The sequence below is a fragment of the Sus scrofa genome, chromosome 6 (assembly GCF_054392235.1).
Source record: "Sus scrofa isolate SSC_HxYL_T2T_F1_AM1 chromosome 6, Sscrofa_HxYL_maternal_Yorkshire_Landrace_v2.0, whole genome shotgun sequence".
In the NCBI taxonomy this organism is placed as follows: domain Eukaryota; kingdom Metazoa; phylum Chordata; class Mammalia; order Artiodactyla; family Suidae; genus Sus; species Sus scrofa.
This window is the reverse complement of record NC_139388.1, coordinates 84969718-84986184: the sequence shown is the minus strand read 5'-3', so window position 1 is coordinate 84986184 and position 16467 is coordinate 84969718. Positions and strand designations below refer to the sequence as shown.

Sequence of the window (16467 nt, the reverse complement as noted above, 5' to 3'; positions counted from 1 at the left end):
TTGGGTCGTGAAACTGCACCTGTTCCCCTGGATGACCTTGGGGCAGCAAAGGGCTCAGAGGGTATTCCCTTGGCTAACAGGGCCCCATCCCAGTTTTCACCTAGCCTGTCCAGGGACAGGCCCTAGTCTCTCTGATCCCTGCCCGGGAATATCCTCTTCCCCCAGGAGAACCAATGGTCCCAGCAGCGGGCTTCACTGTCCTCTGAGTGGCTGAGCTGCTGTGTGTCCAGCCCCTGGGGAGACTGAGGAAGGGCGGAGGGCGACCAGGCCGAGACCAGTAACAGCTGGGGCACCAGCTGCCTGTGCACACCAGCTCTCCGTGTTCCTGGGCTGTCGGGATGCCTGGCTGTACCGCCCCCACGTGGGAGTCTGCCGACCACAAACACATGTACACGGCCTGGGCTCTGGACCTGCTCCTGCTCTGTGACGTGGGAATCCCAGCAGAACATCCATGGGAACAGGTGCTATTTTATGACCCAAGTGCTCTCGGCTGTCCTCTCCTCCAGGTCCCCTGAACACAGGGGGACCCAACTCACACAGTCCTCCCTGGGTGCCAGTGCCCGAATACCCTCACAGCAGCCCTGTATGCCACTCATTCACCCCGAGCCCTGATTCCAATTCACGCCACCCCACCTGGACTCTGAAGCCAGATCCCTGGGTTCAAATCGGAGCTCTGTGACTTCCTAGCTGTGTGACCTTGGCAAGTTGCTTTGCCTCTCTGTGCTTCGGTGTCCTCATCTACAAAACTAGGGTAAGAGTAGTTTCTATTTCACTGGATAGTTGTGGGGATTAAATGAGTTAATACATGAAAAGTGCCTAGAATAATGATGGACATAAGTTAGGTCTCATTATTGCTCCCTAACACAGGCACCTCCCCAGTAATACCTCTAATCCCACCAGGCCCCAGTATCTCCCCAACACACACACAACACACACAGGTGGCCTTGTGACACAGGGACACTAGAGATGAATGCACCTTCCCAGGTGCTGTGTGTGCCACCCAGATGCCTGCTGACTGTGCCAACCCTGCCACCTGTTCCCCCTGCAGCCCTGCCCAGACTGAGCCCAGCTGTCCGTCCACCTGCACAGAGGCGCGCTCACCCACACAGGCATCCCGCCGCTCCTCGTAGCCAGCGCTGCACACGCACTTGCCAATGGGCACCAGCCACTCGCCCTCGGCGCTGCAGTACATCTTGGGCGTGTCCCGCTCCTCCGAGTGCCGCACGCACTGGCCCCGCACCTCCACCAGCGAGGATGAGTCGGCCCCCGTCACCGCCTCCGAGAAGGCAGCCAGGTTGCGCACCATGGTAGGGCACTTCTTGTAGTAGATGCGGAGAGACAGGATGGCAAGGCAGGCGCCGATGTCCTGGAAGGCCAGGTAGAAGCCGCGCTTGCTGAGGGGGCCCACACCGCGCACCTCCGTGTTGAGCTTGAGGCGCCGCACGCCCAGGTCGGCGCCTGTGAAGCTCTCGTCGGCTGCGATGGTGTCGATCTTGAGGAACTGGCTCTCCTGCGTGCTGGAGCCCAGGTCACGGTCCGACTCCAGGTAGTAGAGGTTGAAGGTCTCCTTGCAGGTGCCCAGCACGCCGGGCATGCTGTTGCAGTCTCGCAGGGTGAACTTGATCTCAGCGTAGACGCGTCGGGCGCCATCGCGGGGCACCCAGCTCGTGCGCAGCCAGTTGTTCTGATTGGGGCTCATGACGTTGCACACCTGGTAAGTGTGGATGGGCCGGAAGGACTCGTCCACCTCGTTGATGGAGTCCCACTGCGGGCAGAGAGAGCACAGCCAGCTGAAATGAGAGGCAGCACCTGGCCCTCCCCTGCCACCTGCCACGTGCACTGTGCCGGGGGCGTCCTGGGGAAGCAGGCAGAATGTTCTCCAGACGCGAGGAGCTGGACCTTCTAGTAGGCCGTTAGCTGCCAGATGTTAAGCATCCTCCGGACGTGATCTCGCAGTGTCTCATCCTTCTGGGGAACTGTTATCTGCTACCTTTTCACAGACGCAGAACAGAGAGGTTCAGGCATAGAGCCACGTTGTCTGGGGTCACATAGTGATGGAGCCAGGACTGGAACTGAGGCCAAAGCTACAGAGCCCTGACCTCGTTTCTACACAGCTATCCATCACTACCAGAGCAGGGACTCTTGCCTGGGGAAATCAGTGACCCCAAAGGTCCAGCTTCCATATCAGCTGCCAGAGAGAACTTCCTAATGCACAAACCTGACCATGTCACGCCCCTGCCTCAAACCCTTCAGCAGCACCCCCTGCATTGGTGCTTGTTGACTGACAGGATGATGAATGGACTCCCTCTGCCTTGGTGGGCTTGATGTTCCCTCTGTCCACAACCTAGGGCTAGGGGCTCATGAGCTGGCCTGGGTCCCACCCAAAGGAGTACCAGGATTCAAAAGTTGAGTGTGACTGCTTCTGTGCCAGGTGCTGGCCAGGCATCACTGATTGAGAAATAAACCAAAGACCACTGGTGACACTATCAACAGAGTGAAAAGGCAACCCACAGAATGGAAGAAAATATCTGCAAATCATGTATCTGATAAGGGATAAACATCCAGAATATATCAAGAACTCCTGTAAGTCAATGACAGAGTCAGACCCATAAAAAACGGGAAAAGACTTGAATGGTCATTTCTCTAAAGAATATACACAGGACTTCCTGCCGTGGTGCAGCGGGTTAAGAATCCAACTGAAGCTGCTTGGGTGGCCACGGAGGCATGGATTCGATCCCCAGCCCAGAGCCGTGGGTTAAGGATCTGGTGTTGCCACGGCTGTGGTGTAGGTTGCAGCTGTGGCTCAGAAGAAATCCCTGGCCTGGGAACTTCCATATGCTATGGGTGCGGCCATCAAAAAATAAAAAAAGAAGATATGCAGATGGCTAAATAGCACATGGACTGATGCTCGCTGTCACTAAATCACTAAGCATTAGGGAAATTCAAACCAAAACCACAATGAGATAGTTCACACCCATTAGCTATTATCAAAACAGTAGCAAACCGGAGTTCCTGTTGTGGTTCAGTGGTTAACGAATCTGACTGGGAACCATGAGGTTGCAGGTTCGATCCCTGGCCTTGCTTAGTGGGTTGAGGATCCGGCGTTGCCGTGAGCTGTGGTGTAGGTTGCAGACATGGTTCGGATCCCACATTGCTGTGGCTGTGGTGTAGGCTGGTGGCTACAGCTCTGATTGGACCCCTCCATGTGCTGTGGGAGCAGCCCAAGAAAAGGCAAAAAGACCAAAAAAAAAAAAAAAAAGTAGAAAACAACAAATATTGGTGAGGCCGTGGAGAAACTGGAACCCTGGGTTTTGCTGGTGGGAATATAAATGGATGCAGCCACTGTAGAAGAGTATGGCAGTTCCTCCAAAAATTAAACAGAGGATGACTATAAATTCCGCTTCTGGGTATATACCCCAAAGAAACAAAAAACAGGGACACAAACTGACTTTTGCACACCCATGTTCATGGCAGCCCAAAGGTCTATCGGTGCATGAATGGATAAACCAAATGCGTATATCCCTACAATGGGATATTATTCCATCTTAAAAATGAATGAAATTCTGACACATGCAACATGCATGAACCTTGAGGGTGTTACTATGCAAAGTGAAATAAACCAGACAGTAAAGGACAAACCCTATGTGCTTCCACTTATATGAGGTACTTAAAGTCAGATTCCTAGAGACGGAAAGTAGAGTGGTACCTGCCAGGGGTTGGGGGGGGGAGGGCAGAGGGGAATGGGAGTTAAGGCTTAATGGATATACACTTAAATCTGGAATGTAATATATGGCACAAATGAACCTTTCCACAGAAAAGAAACTCATGGACTTGGAGAACAGACTTGCAGTTGCCAAGGGGGAGGGGAAGGGAGTGGGATGAACTGGGAGTCTGGGTTAATAGATGCAAACTATTGCATCTGGTGTGGATGAGCAATGCGATCCTGCTCTATGGCACAGGGAACTGCATTTAGTCACTTCTGATGGAACACGATGGAAGAGAAAAAGAATGTGTGTGTGTGTGACTGGATCACTTTGCTGTACAGCAGAAAACTGGAGAACAGACTTGTGGTTGCCAAGAGGGAGAGGGAGGGACTGGGAGGAACTGGGAATTTGGGGTTAATAGATGCAAACTATTGCCTTTGGAAAGGATAAGCAATGGGATCCTGCTGTACAGCCCTGGGAACTACGTCTGATCACTTATGATGGAGCATGATAATGTGAGAAAAAAGAATGTACACATGTATGTGTGACTGGGTCACCTCGCTGTGCAGTAGAAAACTGACAGAACACTGTAAATCAGCTATAGTGGAAAAAATAAAAATCATTCTTAAAAAAAAAAAGAAAATTGACAGAACACTGTAAACCAATTATAATGTAAAAAATAAAAATCATCAAAAAATAAATAAATAGCAGGGAAAAAACATTGAATGGATATATAGAGCGTTCCAGTCTGGGAGGATGAAGAGTTGTGGAGGTGGATGGTGGTGACAGACATACAACGATGTAAATGTACTTAATGTCACTGAAATGGTTAAGATGGTGAACTTCCTGCTAACGTACATTTTACCACTTATTTAAAAAAGAAAGAAAGAAATTCACCAGAGGGAGTTCCCCAGTGGCTCAGTGGGTTAAGGATCTGGTATTATCACTGTAGCAGCTCAGGTCACTGCTATGGCTCGGGTTCAATCCCTGGCTCAGGGAACTTCTGTATGGTGGGGGGTGGGGGTGGGCAAAAGAAAGAACAAAAGAAATGCACCAGAAACACTCCCTCACCCCCCAAGCAGCTCACAGTCCCATCACAAACAAGGAGTGCGGGGTTACATATCAAAGGGATGGAGCAGCGAGCAGGGAGTGGTGAGGCTTCCTGAGGCTGATGCAGGTCCCGCCTGCGCCTGCGTGGACGGGAGGGAAGAGCCCCAGCAGAGGCTGGAAGTGTAAGCAATGTTCTTGTCAAACACAGTTTGGTCGTGGAAGTGTCATACTGAAGACACAATATTGAGAAAGGATCTGAAAGTCTAGTGGCCTGGGTTCTGGGATTGGCTGTGTGACCTTGGGCAAGTTGCTGCTCCTCTCTGGGCCCCAGCTTCCTCAGCTGCAGAATGCTGGTTGGCCAGCAGCAGTCATTGTTGGGCTAAGTTCAGTGGACTCCAGAGGGTTCTGAGGATGAGCTGGCAGCCAAGGGCAGGTGGAGGGGATAGGAGCTGGCTCCCCTGTATTGGCTCCATCAGAGTCACAGTGCCATGATCTCTCTTGGGCCTCTATGTGTATTGTCCTTGAACTAGAAACCTACTGATTAAGCAGGAGGTGGGGGGTGGGGGATAGGGGAGGGGCTGGGGAAGAAGGGGGTAAAGACCACTCCTCATGGTGCTCTGAGAATCTGCAGGGTTCTGGGCTGCTCCACGAGGGTTAGAGGGGGGACCACGGGCATCTCAAGTCTTTCCTGCCTGACAAAAACCCCTGGGTCTGACCTCATCTTGGCCATGTATATGGTCTCAATCCTCAGTACCCATAATTTGTAAGATGGGGCTCAGAAAGGCCACACTTCAGTGGGGCTTGAGGGGATAAAAGGAGAAGCCCGCACAGTGCTCAGCCTGAGCCTGGCACAGAAGGCACCCCAGGAATGGGACTGATTCGATGCTGAGCTGGCAGCCTCCTCCCAATACACCTGTGCCTGCCTCTAGGGACCACTGGGGAAGCAGCAGGATGTGCCAGCCTCACCTGAAGGAGTGTAGCATCCTGCCCCACTTCTCTCCCACAAGGAGGACCCCACCCGGTGCCCTATTCTGCAGCTGGGGCTCTGGGCAGCCCTGCGTCACATCTGGGGTTAAAGTCATTGTCACAATTAATGGAGCACCAAAGAGCCAGCCAGCTGCTCCCTGTCTGTTTCCTGCCAGGGACCCAGATAAATTAATCAGCTCCATCTAAGCCTGCTCCAGTCGCCCCACCAGTGCCAGGGGCTGGCTTAGCCTAGGGGCCGCTACGGACCCAGTGTGGCACAAATTCTTGGAGGGTGGTACAAGGGAGGAATCAGCCCAGTTCTCTACATGGGGCGCCCCTGCCCCATGCTGGGTGCCATTCCCGATCCAGCTGCCTCTCTAGCATCTGGCACACTTCTCTCCCCCCCCCCCCCCACCACTGGGAACTCCCTTCCCAGAACAGAAGGAAGCAAACCAGCTGTGCATTCCTAGGTATGTTACATTCCCTCTCTGAGCTTTGGGTGTCTCATATGTGAAATGGCGCAGCGCATGCCTGCCCTTTCCTCTGCTGCTGGGGGCAGAGAGGATCAAGGGAAACAATAAAAAGGAAGGTGCCCTTTCACCTAAAGCTGTGAATGGCTGTTAATTCACCAGACAAGGCGGAACACCCAGTGTGTGCAGGAAAGGGTGCAGCCTGGCTAAAAGCACGAGTTCTGGGCCAGACTTCGCTGACCTTAGCAGAGATGCTTAACCGCTCAGGGTTCTCACTGGTTTGATGTCCTTTTCCTGCCTCATCTCACAGATGACAACTGCATGGAGCAGGTCCTGTGATCATCCCCATATTATAAATGAGGAGGTGGAGGCGAGGGAAAGGGACTGGCCTGAGTCACACTGATTAGAGACGGCAGAGCACCAGCTTGTCCAAATCCAGCACCGTTGGCTTTAAGCAGTGCTGCCTGCCTGACCATCTGATGACTCGGTGATGCTGGAGACAGCGCTGGATGACCCTGGTACCCACGGTGCTTGACAGACTCCAGAAGCAGAGGGGTGGACAGAACCTCAAGGACCATCGCCAAAGGCTCTCCACCCAGCTGGGCGCATATTAAACCAAAGGTTCCCAGACCCCTCCTCAGACTCAAATGTGGGCTTTTGTAATGTTTCACCTGCTAGCCTGGCACATGAAGCCAGGGAACTCAGACAGCCTTCTTTCCTCCCTGGGCGAGCCCAATCTCCAAGCTCCACGATGATGAGAGGTGGTCCCTGGCTCACTAGAAAATGCAGGATTGCCTCCTCTCTTCACAGGTGGACACAGACCAAGGTAGCACAAGGGACTCAACATGGGCTCTGGGCCCAGAGAGATCTGAGTTCACGTCCATCACTTGGAACCTGTCTGACAAGGAGCAAGTTTGTTCTCATGGATCTGAGCCTCGGCTTCCTCATCTGTGCAACAGGAGGGCTGCGCCCACTTGCAGGATTGGGAGTGGGGATTAAATGAGATAATGTCCATGAATTGTTACGAGCTATGTGAATATAAATTATTTGTTCTAACTCCCAAACAAAATGAGGTAACTCTGAGGCACTTTTTACAGGGCCCAGCAAACAAAAGAATCTTTACCAGCCTGATGGTCCAAAACACTAATCTGGCCATATTCCTCCCCTGTGCAAATCCCTTACGACTCCTCGCTCCCCTAAAAACCAAGTCCTAAGCTCTGAGTGGGACAGAGACACCCACTTGGAGGGGGGCAAGCCCATTCCCTCCTAGCTGTTGGGTCTCAGGGAAATGCTGACTCAGCCAATAGCTAGTTGCCTCCTCTAGGGTCAGCCCTCTGCCATTGGCAGAGCTGGCTCCCTGTGCCAAAGCCCTTTCACACCCATGCTCACGCATGGGACACACACAGAGGAGCACTTCACAGGGAGAGTGAGGCCTGGGGGGGGTAAAGGGACAACCCCAGAACCCAGCCTTTGTCCTCAGGCGGGGCTGATCTGCTCAGGCAGAGAAGGGTGTCCGTCTAGGATCTTGGGCCCCTGGGTCCAGCCCTCCAGCTCCCTGAACCCTGGTGCACAGGGACCCGTCACAGCAGACTCAGCTGACTGCTACCTGGGAACAAGACCCGCCCCCTGCCAGGAGAGAGGGGTGGGGCTCATCAGAGTCACAGGCCACAGAGAGCCCACTGAAAATCTTACCCTGAAGTAAAGAAAGACTCCCGTCACAAACATCAGCTCAGCGCCCCATCATCATTAATATTATTGTCCCTCTGTCTCCAGAGCCACGGAGCTGAAGTGTTCATGAAAGAAGTTGCACGTGCATGATGAGCTTGCATCTACGACAGGGATGTGTGTGTGCGCGCGCACGCACCTGTGTGTTTCTGAGCATGTTTGTAGGAATCTTAGGTGAGATGTAACTGTGACACACATGAATAACAATGACAGCGATACTAACACACACTGATAACAATGCTAACGATAGAAATGAAGGCTCGCCGTGGGCCAAGCCCAGGGCCAAGAGCATGTGTCCGCTTCCCTCACCCTTGCAGCCAACCCCATGAGGTCGTCGCATGCTTGTCACTTTCTATAGCCGAGAAAACTGAGGCTCAAGGAGGTGAAGTGGTGACCCAGGACCACCCAGCTGGCGGATGGCGGAGCTGGACCCCACCAAGCTCACGGGCTCATTTTGGCTTTACTGTCCTGACCCCTGGGATTTGGGTCAGAGTATGGGAGGGACGGGGCAGGGCAGCCTTAGCCCTGGATGCCTGGGAGGGTGGGAAGGAGGTCACGCGTGAGTACACAACCCACAGGGACCTGATGGGCTGAGCCCAGGGTTACCATGGAGACCAGATGGGCCTGGGAGGGTGGCCACAGCGTGGGCTGGCACTGCCACCCAAGGGTCCTGCGAGAAGAGAGGAACAATTGGGGGCTCCAGGGGTCCAGGCAGCCCCTGGTGAGGGTGGGGCAACCATGGGAGGGGACCAATCGTGGAGTGAAAGGCCAGCTGGGGCCTTTCTTGGCCCCGGCTATGGCACATCGTGAATCTGTAGGCCTAGGACACGGACCTAAGGACCCCATATCCAGACTTGAAGAATTGGGAGCCTGGCACCAGGGTTGGTTCTGTAATCCCAAAGGTCTATGTGCATCAAGCTGCTAAGAAAGCAGCAGCTCCCTCTCTAACTGCTGTGTGTCCTTGGGTAAGTCCCTTCACCTCTCTTGGCCTCTGCTTCCTTTTGATCTGTCTGAAGATAACACTAGGAGTCACAGCCTCTCTCTGCTTACTGACGGCTAACACCGGCCCCCCAGTCCATCACTTACCCCGTGAGCCGGGTACGTGAGCCAGCCCCAGTCCCCATGGATGGTCGAAGTGTCCAGCAAGTTCACTGTAGAACAGGAGACGAGAACGCATCAGACCCCTGGGCCCCCCATCCCAGTCCCACAGGACCAGCCCGGCCTGGCCACACTGTTCTGCTCTCAGCCCTGAAGATGCCAGCTCCAGGCTCTGTGTTCTCACTTCCCCTTCCAAGGCTCAGTTCAAGTTCTCTCTTGTCCCTGAAGCCTTCCTCCACCAAGGCAGCCAGAAAAACAATCTGCTCACCTCCCAGAATACAAGCTGCCCCAAGTGCCAGGCTGCCTGGGTCGCTGGTGCAGTGGGATGGCTAAGGGCTGGGCTCAGCTGCCTGGGAGGCCTGGATCAGAATCCCAGCTCTGTCAGTTAGGAGCTGAGCAAGTTTCCTCTCTCCCTGAGCCTCCGTTTTCTCTTCTGAAAAATGGGGTGATGGTGGTGCCTGCCTTACAGGGGGCTGTGAAGATGACCTGACCCCAGGGCACACATGGGATGCAATGCTGTTCAAAAGCACCTGCCAATGTCTGCATCGAGGTCAAATCTCCTCCCAGAGGGCTGGGCCCAGCTTCACCAGCATCTCTCGGAGGTGCCTCGCACCCAACAAGTCCTCTGTCCCGGGGTCCACGTGGGGACCTGGAGAGCCTCATCAACGCGGAAAGGTGTTAATTCTCATCTCCATCTTACAGATGAAAACACCACACCTCAGGGAAGTGCAAGAATGTGCCTGGAGCCCCACAGGTGTAGCCGCAGGGCTGACAGCCAGGGCACCACAGACAAGGCCACCAGCCCTGGCAGCTGGAGCCCAAGGAGCAGAACCTCTGGGCTGTCGCCGCAGGAGGGAAGGCGCGCTGGCCCGAAAAGCAAGTTTCTTAAAGGAGATCCTGCAAATTACCAACAACATGGTACAGAAAAGAACCCTTCTTCGGAATCAGACACAGCTGGGCTCGTATCACGATACAGCTACTTGGAGCAAGTGACCTTCACGTCACTGCATCTTAATTCCCTCATCTGTGAAATGGGGATAATATCTAAGGGTGGGCCAGGGTAAACTGTAAAGCCTGGAGCCAATGCCTTACCAAAGCTGGTTCCCGGTCCCTAGGTCCTGGCCTTCCTGCCTCTCTCATGGTACCAAGGACCCACCCACCCACTTTATGGTGATGAAGCCGCACTAAACTGTGAAGAAATCAGGGCTTGAAACCCAGCACTGTCTCTGCTGTGTGTCCTTGGGTAAGTCCCTTTGCTTCTCTGAGCCCCTGCTTCTTTTGATCTGCCAAAAGGGCTTTGGGCTCTAAGTCCCATAGCTTTCATTTCACTTTCTCTTCGATGCACCCTCCCTCCCAGCCAGCAACCGCGAGCTTCCAACCAACCCAATCAGGCAGGTCACAGAGGGTTAATGTAGGGTCCTCTGGAACTTTCCCGAATGGAGGTTGGGTGTCCTCCTGCCTGAGATCTGCATAGCTGTGTGCCTGCCCCTCGAGGATGGAGACAAGTGTCCTCAGGAAATGCTGAAGTGAGAAGGATGCTCTTATTTGCTGATTTCCTTCCTCTTCCTCCTCTCACCCTCCCGGCTCCATTGTCAGGGGCCCCAGAGGCCAGAAGGAGACAGGACTTGCAGAACTAGGGAGGGGCCTCTGAGCTCCTCCCTGGGTCCCCAGGGACCAGGTGGGATCAGGGGACAGAGCCAATGTCCGCAGAAGGATCTCCCTTCCCGGAGCTGAGCCGGCCCCACGCCAGGGGCGCAGGCAAAGAAGCCTTCCCGCCTCTCCCCCTCCCTCTCAGGCAATGGAGAGAAAACTGGGTCAGGCGAGCTCTCTCCTCCTGCTGGCTGGTGGGAGGGGGAGGGGGCTGCACTGCAGTTTCCCCCAGACCAGCAGGCCCTATTTGGGGGAGCAGGTGGGGAAAGGGGATGTGCGGCTCCCCCACCCCAATCCACATCCCAGATGGGGTCTCAGAGCCAGAGGGCCCCTTCTCCAGCATTACCTGGATGCAACCCAGACCCGCCCCTCTGTAGGGGCAATCGGAATGGATGTCCACAGCCTGGACTTTTCCCCCAGAGAAGCCAGACTATAGGGGCAGCGGCCTGAAGACCCCACGTTCTAGGGCTTTCCTTCCCCTCTAGGAACCCCCAACCATATCTGCAGCTGATTCTTGATCAGGCAGCCAGGGGGTTCAGATAATCCAAAGATAAGTCAAAAGTCGATTCTATGGGATTCAGGAAGAGCTCCAAGATTCCAGCGCTGCTTGTTCCAATTCCTTCCACACGCTTCTCTGTCTATCCCCTCCCTCCTCTGTCCCCCTCTTCCCCACCTCATGTCCCCTTCCATAGGTGGAACACAGGGTGTCTCTCATAGGCAGCTCCAGGCCCACAGGAGCTCTCATCAGAGCTGGAGAGAATTCCAGCATTAGGCCCACTCGGCTCGGGCCTGAGTCCCCTTGGAGAGTCTAATCCTTGGGTTCACCAGGGCTGGGCTCTCGCCTGCCTCTTGCACTGCTGGACGGTAGGTCTGTGTGACATCTGTGAAGTCAATGACCCTCTCTGGGCCTGTCTCCTCACTTGCAAAGGGGAAGATTAGACACCTGATCTCAGGGCCCTCAGTGAAGCAACCATTTAACCCCTTCTGGGTCTACCTGCCTGGCTATTCTGGGGATCAAACGGGTCCCTCTCCTGCTCTGAGAAGCACAGATAATTCCTAAGCCTTTCCTATTTGACTGTGGAAGGCATTTTGTGATTTCTTTTTTTTCTCCAGCACTCTCACCTTCCCCCATTCCATCTCTCTGAGACTAATACTTAAATTGATTTACATTCCCCGAGGACACGGCGCATGACGGTGAGGCTGGAGAATTCGGGGTGGCCAGGGGATGTCAGCCAGGATGTGAATGCCTTGGAGATCCCCCCAAAGTGGTGGGGGAGCCACACCAGCAAGTGATAAGGAGCTTCGAACCTGGTGGGGCTGGAGGGCACCTCTACAACTGCAGGGCTGTCCCCAGCCCTCTAGGGACTTGGCATAGGGGCACCCTAGCTGGGAACAGAGCCCCCTCAACAGCCTTTTTGGCCGGCTCTGGCTCTGCACCAGCCCAGGGACTCTCAGCTGTCCTCCGTGAAACCCCTGTCCCAGGTCTCCAGCCAGGACTGTCGGACCTTCGGGGAGCCTGGCTGTGGGTGGGTGCCCTGCTGTGCTGAGCAGAGAGGCGTGGCCTGGCCCTTGGACAATGCCCCCCCCCCGCAAGTCCCTCTTCCTCTCTGAGACCTGGTCTTATCCCCAACTGTTGCCACTCCCAGGACACATCCTCTCTGCCAGGCTAATGGTCTGTCCTCTACCAGTGAGCCTGGTCCAAGTCCCCTCCTCAAGGATTCTGCGATTCTGGAGGGTGCCGGTTCCTCCTTAGAGAAGGAGTTGGGGGTGCACCACCCACCACCCAGAGCCTTGACGTGGGCCCCCTGGATATTGAAACCGTTCTCTTCTCCTTACCCAACCCCAGGAAAACTGTGTTCTTAGGCTACGGGCTGCAGCCCCAGGAGCCCCCAGGCTCCCTGTGCTCTCCACCTCAGCTTCCTGCTATGGTCCCAGCTTCCTGCGTGGCCCCTGTTCCATTGGAGATGATGAGTTTACCTATGTCTGTGTGCATTTATTCTGTGCACATGCATTTCTGTGGACAAGAATGCAAGTTTGAGAGTCTTTTTATATATGTGGTGTCTGCACACATGCATGCATCTTTACGTGTGTGTGCACATGTGTACTGGCTGCATCAGACGATGGATGGGGGTGGAGGGGCTGCCCATGCACATGACTCTTGACAGGCCTGGGTCCATGTGTGTGAATTCCAATGCGTGTCTGTCTGTGCATGTGTGGTTGTGGGCATGGCTGCATCTCTGTGAGCTGCTTGCGTGTGAGGGAGTGGATGTGGGGGTATCTGAGCGTGGATGAGGAACCTTGGCTCTGGAGCTCCCTGGATCTGGAAGTTCATCCTGCCAGGGTGAAAATGCAGCTTGGATCCAGGAGGTCAGCCCCAGGATGCTGCACGGGGCACCAGGTCAGGCCTCCTTGAGGCAGAGCTGCAAGAGCAGAGGAGGTCCGGGGCAGGGGCTGGGGTGAAATGCAGAATCCAGGGCAGCATCTTGAGCTGGACCTGGAGTGTCCAGGGCTAAGGTGTGTAGACGTGTGTAGGGAGTGTGTGTGTATGGGAGGGTGCTGCTGGGGAAGCCTGAGGGATGCCCCCTCCCAGCATTCCTTGTTCCTTCCCAGACCCTTTTGGTCCTGACTTCTCAGCCCACACCTCCCTCCCGTGTCCCCTGAGTGACTGGACTTCCCCAGCCTTGTCCCTGGGCAAGACCCAGCTCTCTGGGGCCTTGCCTGCTTCAGTCTGTCTGCAGCCCCCTCCGCCCTCTCCTCACTGGCCCCTTCTGCCCAGAGCCCACCAATGCTGCCTCCCCTCTGGCAGTCACTCCACAGCTGCTGTCCCTCCTTCTCCCCCAGTCCTTTGGCCCTCTAGCCTGGTGCCTCCGAGACTCTTGTTCCCTGCCCCTCATTCTTGTCTTTCCCCAAACCCAGTTCTGATCTCTGGTCCTCAGTGGCCAGTCCCTGGTCCCCAGCTCTCAATGACATCCCCAGCCCCCTCTTCTTCTGCCCCTCTGAACCTCATCCTGCATCCTTGTGTCACTCTGCTCTCTGTCCTCTGTCCCCACCCCTGTCCCCTGTTCCATCTGTCTCCTCTCTCCTCTATACCTCTTCTCTTGCCTTCTGTCCCCTCCGGTCCAGTCCCCTGGTCCCCAGTGTCCGAGTCTCAGTTTCCGGTCCCCAGCTCTGAATCCCTCAGTCCTGTCCCCCTGTCCCCCATGCTTCTGTCCCTCAACCTCAAGCCCTCGGGTCCCTCTCCCCCAGTCCCGTCCCCATCGCCATCGCTCTGTTCCCTAACCCCGGGTCTCTTCCACGATGCCCCCTCTGCACCCTCCAGGCTCAGAGATCCCAGCCCCTTTGGCATTCGGGGTCCAGGGGAAGGAAGAAGTTGAGCCTCGCTCGGGCAGCGCGCGCCGCGCCCCCGGCCCCTCAGCCGCCCCCGCCCTGCCACCCCGCCACCGCCACCGCTCACCTTCGCCGCGCGCCGCGGACACGCAGGTGGCCGCCGCCGCCGCGGCCGTGACGACCCAGAGCGCGGGGGGCAGGCGGCCCCGGGCGGGGGCCATGGCCGGGCCGGGCGGGCGGGGGCGCCGCGCACCCTGGGCTCGGCCGCGGCGGCCCGCGCGTCGGCGCGCTCCCTGCTCTCCCGCACACCCCGTGGCCGGGCGCACACACCGGCGCACACGCCGGCTCGCAGCGCACACGCGGGCACCCGCGCCCGCCGCCGCCGCCGCCGCCGCCGCCCCGGGCGGGGGCCGGCCCGTCACGGCGCGGAGCCAATCAGCACCGAGGCGGGTGGGGGGACACGGCGCCCGCACCGCGGACACCGACCCGCGAACACCGCCGCCCGCCGCACGTGCGCACGCTCGCCCTTGCCCGCCGCCCGCACCTTCGGGGGAGGCGAGCGCCCCACGTCCGCACGTGGTCTCAGCTGCCACGCATCCAGCCAAGGTCCGGGCGCCCCGCGCCACCGGGACACACAGACCCACCGAGGAAGGCCCCGCGTGGACACACTCGAGCGAGACATCTGCGCGCGCACACTCACTCTTAGACACATGACCCGCAGGCACACGCGCCCCCACTAAGTGCCTCACGCGGTGATGCACACACTAGTTCACAGACGGAGGCTTAGGGACAAACTCCGAAGCACTTTTAAAATTAAAAAATTATATCCCCTCCCCCACCCCAATGGTTGGGCACCCCGAGTTTAGGGAGGCCTTAGAGGGCAGCGGCCGTGAGCTCGGGCTCAGGGACCACACAAAGGTTTCCCTGCTGGCCATGTGGTCTTGGGCAAGTTTCTTCACCTCCCTGAGCCTCAAACTTCCGTGTCTGGGAAACGGATAAGAGTATCTGTGCCCTAGGGGGTCGTGAGAATGACATTGGAGATCCAGGTAAAGACCCCAGCGCTCTGCCAAGCACACGGCCAGTGGCCAGTGTGGTTAGGGGTGATTATTTCCCCTCTCCTGATGGTTCCCTTTCCCGTTCCATTCCCAGGAGAAGATCCCTGCAGGCTGTGAGGGAGGACAGGGAGGATGGGGGGCTCTCTCCTGGGGCCCCGACTCTTTAGCCGGGTGAACACCTGGTGGACCTGACTGCATCTCCTGGGGGCTGGTCAGCAAGTGGATGCCCCATCCGGAAAGTCCTGCCTCTGCTCCCGTCTTCCAGCTGGTACAGACCACTGCTCAGCGCCCTCTGACTACACCGCCGCTCCTGCGCTGACTGAGTTGGACCCATGGCTGGTGGTTACGTAGGATGATAAAGACCATTTGAGGAATGGGAGCCACATACTACACCCTGCTCAGGCGCTTTATAAACGCTAAGCCTCTCACAGCCCTACAGGGGAGGTGCTAAGGAAATTGAAGTGCAGAAAGGCCATCATTGGCCTTAGATCATACAGCTGGTTAAATGCTGGAGAGGTGCTGAGATCCAGATCCGCTGGACTCGAAAGCCCGCTTCTTTCCCATGCATCTATCTTTCTTTGTTGCAGGAAGGGGAAGACGGCTCAGATTAGGAGCCCTTTTCTAAGAGCTCAGACCAACTGCCTCAAAGCTGTAGTAAGCCCCCTGTTACCAGAGGCATTCAAACAGACACTAGCTAGAGACTGCTCAGGGATGCTGTGAAGGGGCTTGGGTGTCAGGGTTGCAGATTGGACTAGACCCGGAGAGGCAAATGCAAATGCCCACATGAGACAGGCAGGAACGCTGATGAAACCTGCCAGAGAAAGTGTTTGTCCCCAGCTCAAGTCAACATTGCCCTGGCGCTGTGAGCCCAATTATCTGCCTTTTCAAAAGAAGCTGTGTATCTGGAATTTTTGTGGTGGTTCTTAATATTTAAATGTGGCAGCTCATGCAAGCTTTTCAATTACAAATGTGTGCAAACTCAGGTGCACAGCCCACAGGACCCTAGACCTGCTGGCAGGACTTCCTTCAGACAGAAGAGTCCCTGGCTGGCTCCTCAGGCCTGGGCCCTTGGGGGAATGGGTAAGGCAGAAAGATGAGACAGTGCAAGCTGCAGTCGCAGCACTCGGGGGGCACCCCCTGCCCTGTCAGAGCTCCCAGAGATATATGGTGGTGGAGAAGGCTTTGCTCGGTGGCTGGGGTTCTGTACCCCCAGGCCGAGATGACACCAACCCAACCTGGGCTTTTTCCATTTTGCAGGTGAGGAAGCTGGGGAATCCTTGAAGGACTTGGCGAGCATGAGGGCTGGGTCTCTGTCAGGGGCCTGCTTCATATTCCGAATCCTCTTTAGCAAAATAAGAAATTTATTCACCAAACCTTCTGTGGCTAAGAGCCGCTTGCTCTCAGTTGTCTCCCTGCGCCCCA

General features: G+C 56.1%; 1 protein-coding gene across 3 annotated transcripts in view; it reads right to left on the bottom strand.

The window, feature by feature from the left end:
* EPHA8 (EPH receptor A8) overlaps window positions 1-14688 on the bottom strand; it is a 34113-nt gene extending 19425 nt beyond the window's left edge. For 2 of the 3 annotated variants that reach the window (XR_014805123.1, XM_084958963.1), the window contains exons 1-3: window positions 14516-14688; window positions 9002-9066; window positions 1102-1765 (exon numbers count right to left, since the gene is read on the bottom strand). Coding sequence is in view for 2 of the 3 variants with exons in the window: in XM_084958963.1 (XP_084815089.1) it covers window positions 1102-1765; window positions 9002-9066; window positions 14516-14672 (886 nt within the window). In the remaining variant the exon portion in view is untranslated. Of the gene's footprint in view, window positions 1-1101; window positions 1766-9001; window positions 9067-14117; window positions 14219-14515 lie in introns of those variants that run through there. The other variant, XM_003127686.6, reaches the window with a different exon arrangement.
* Between the last annotated feature and the right edge of the window lie 1779 nt (window positions 14689-16467).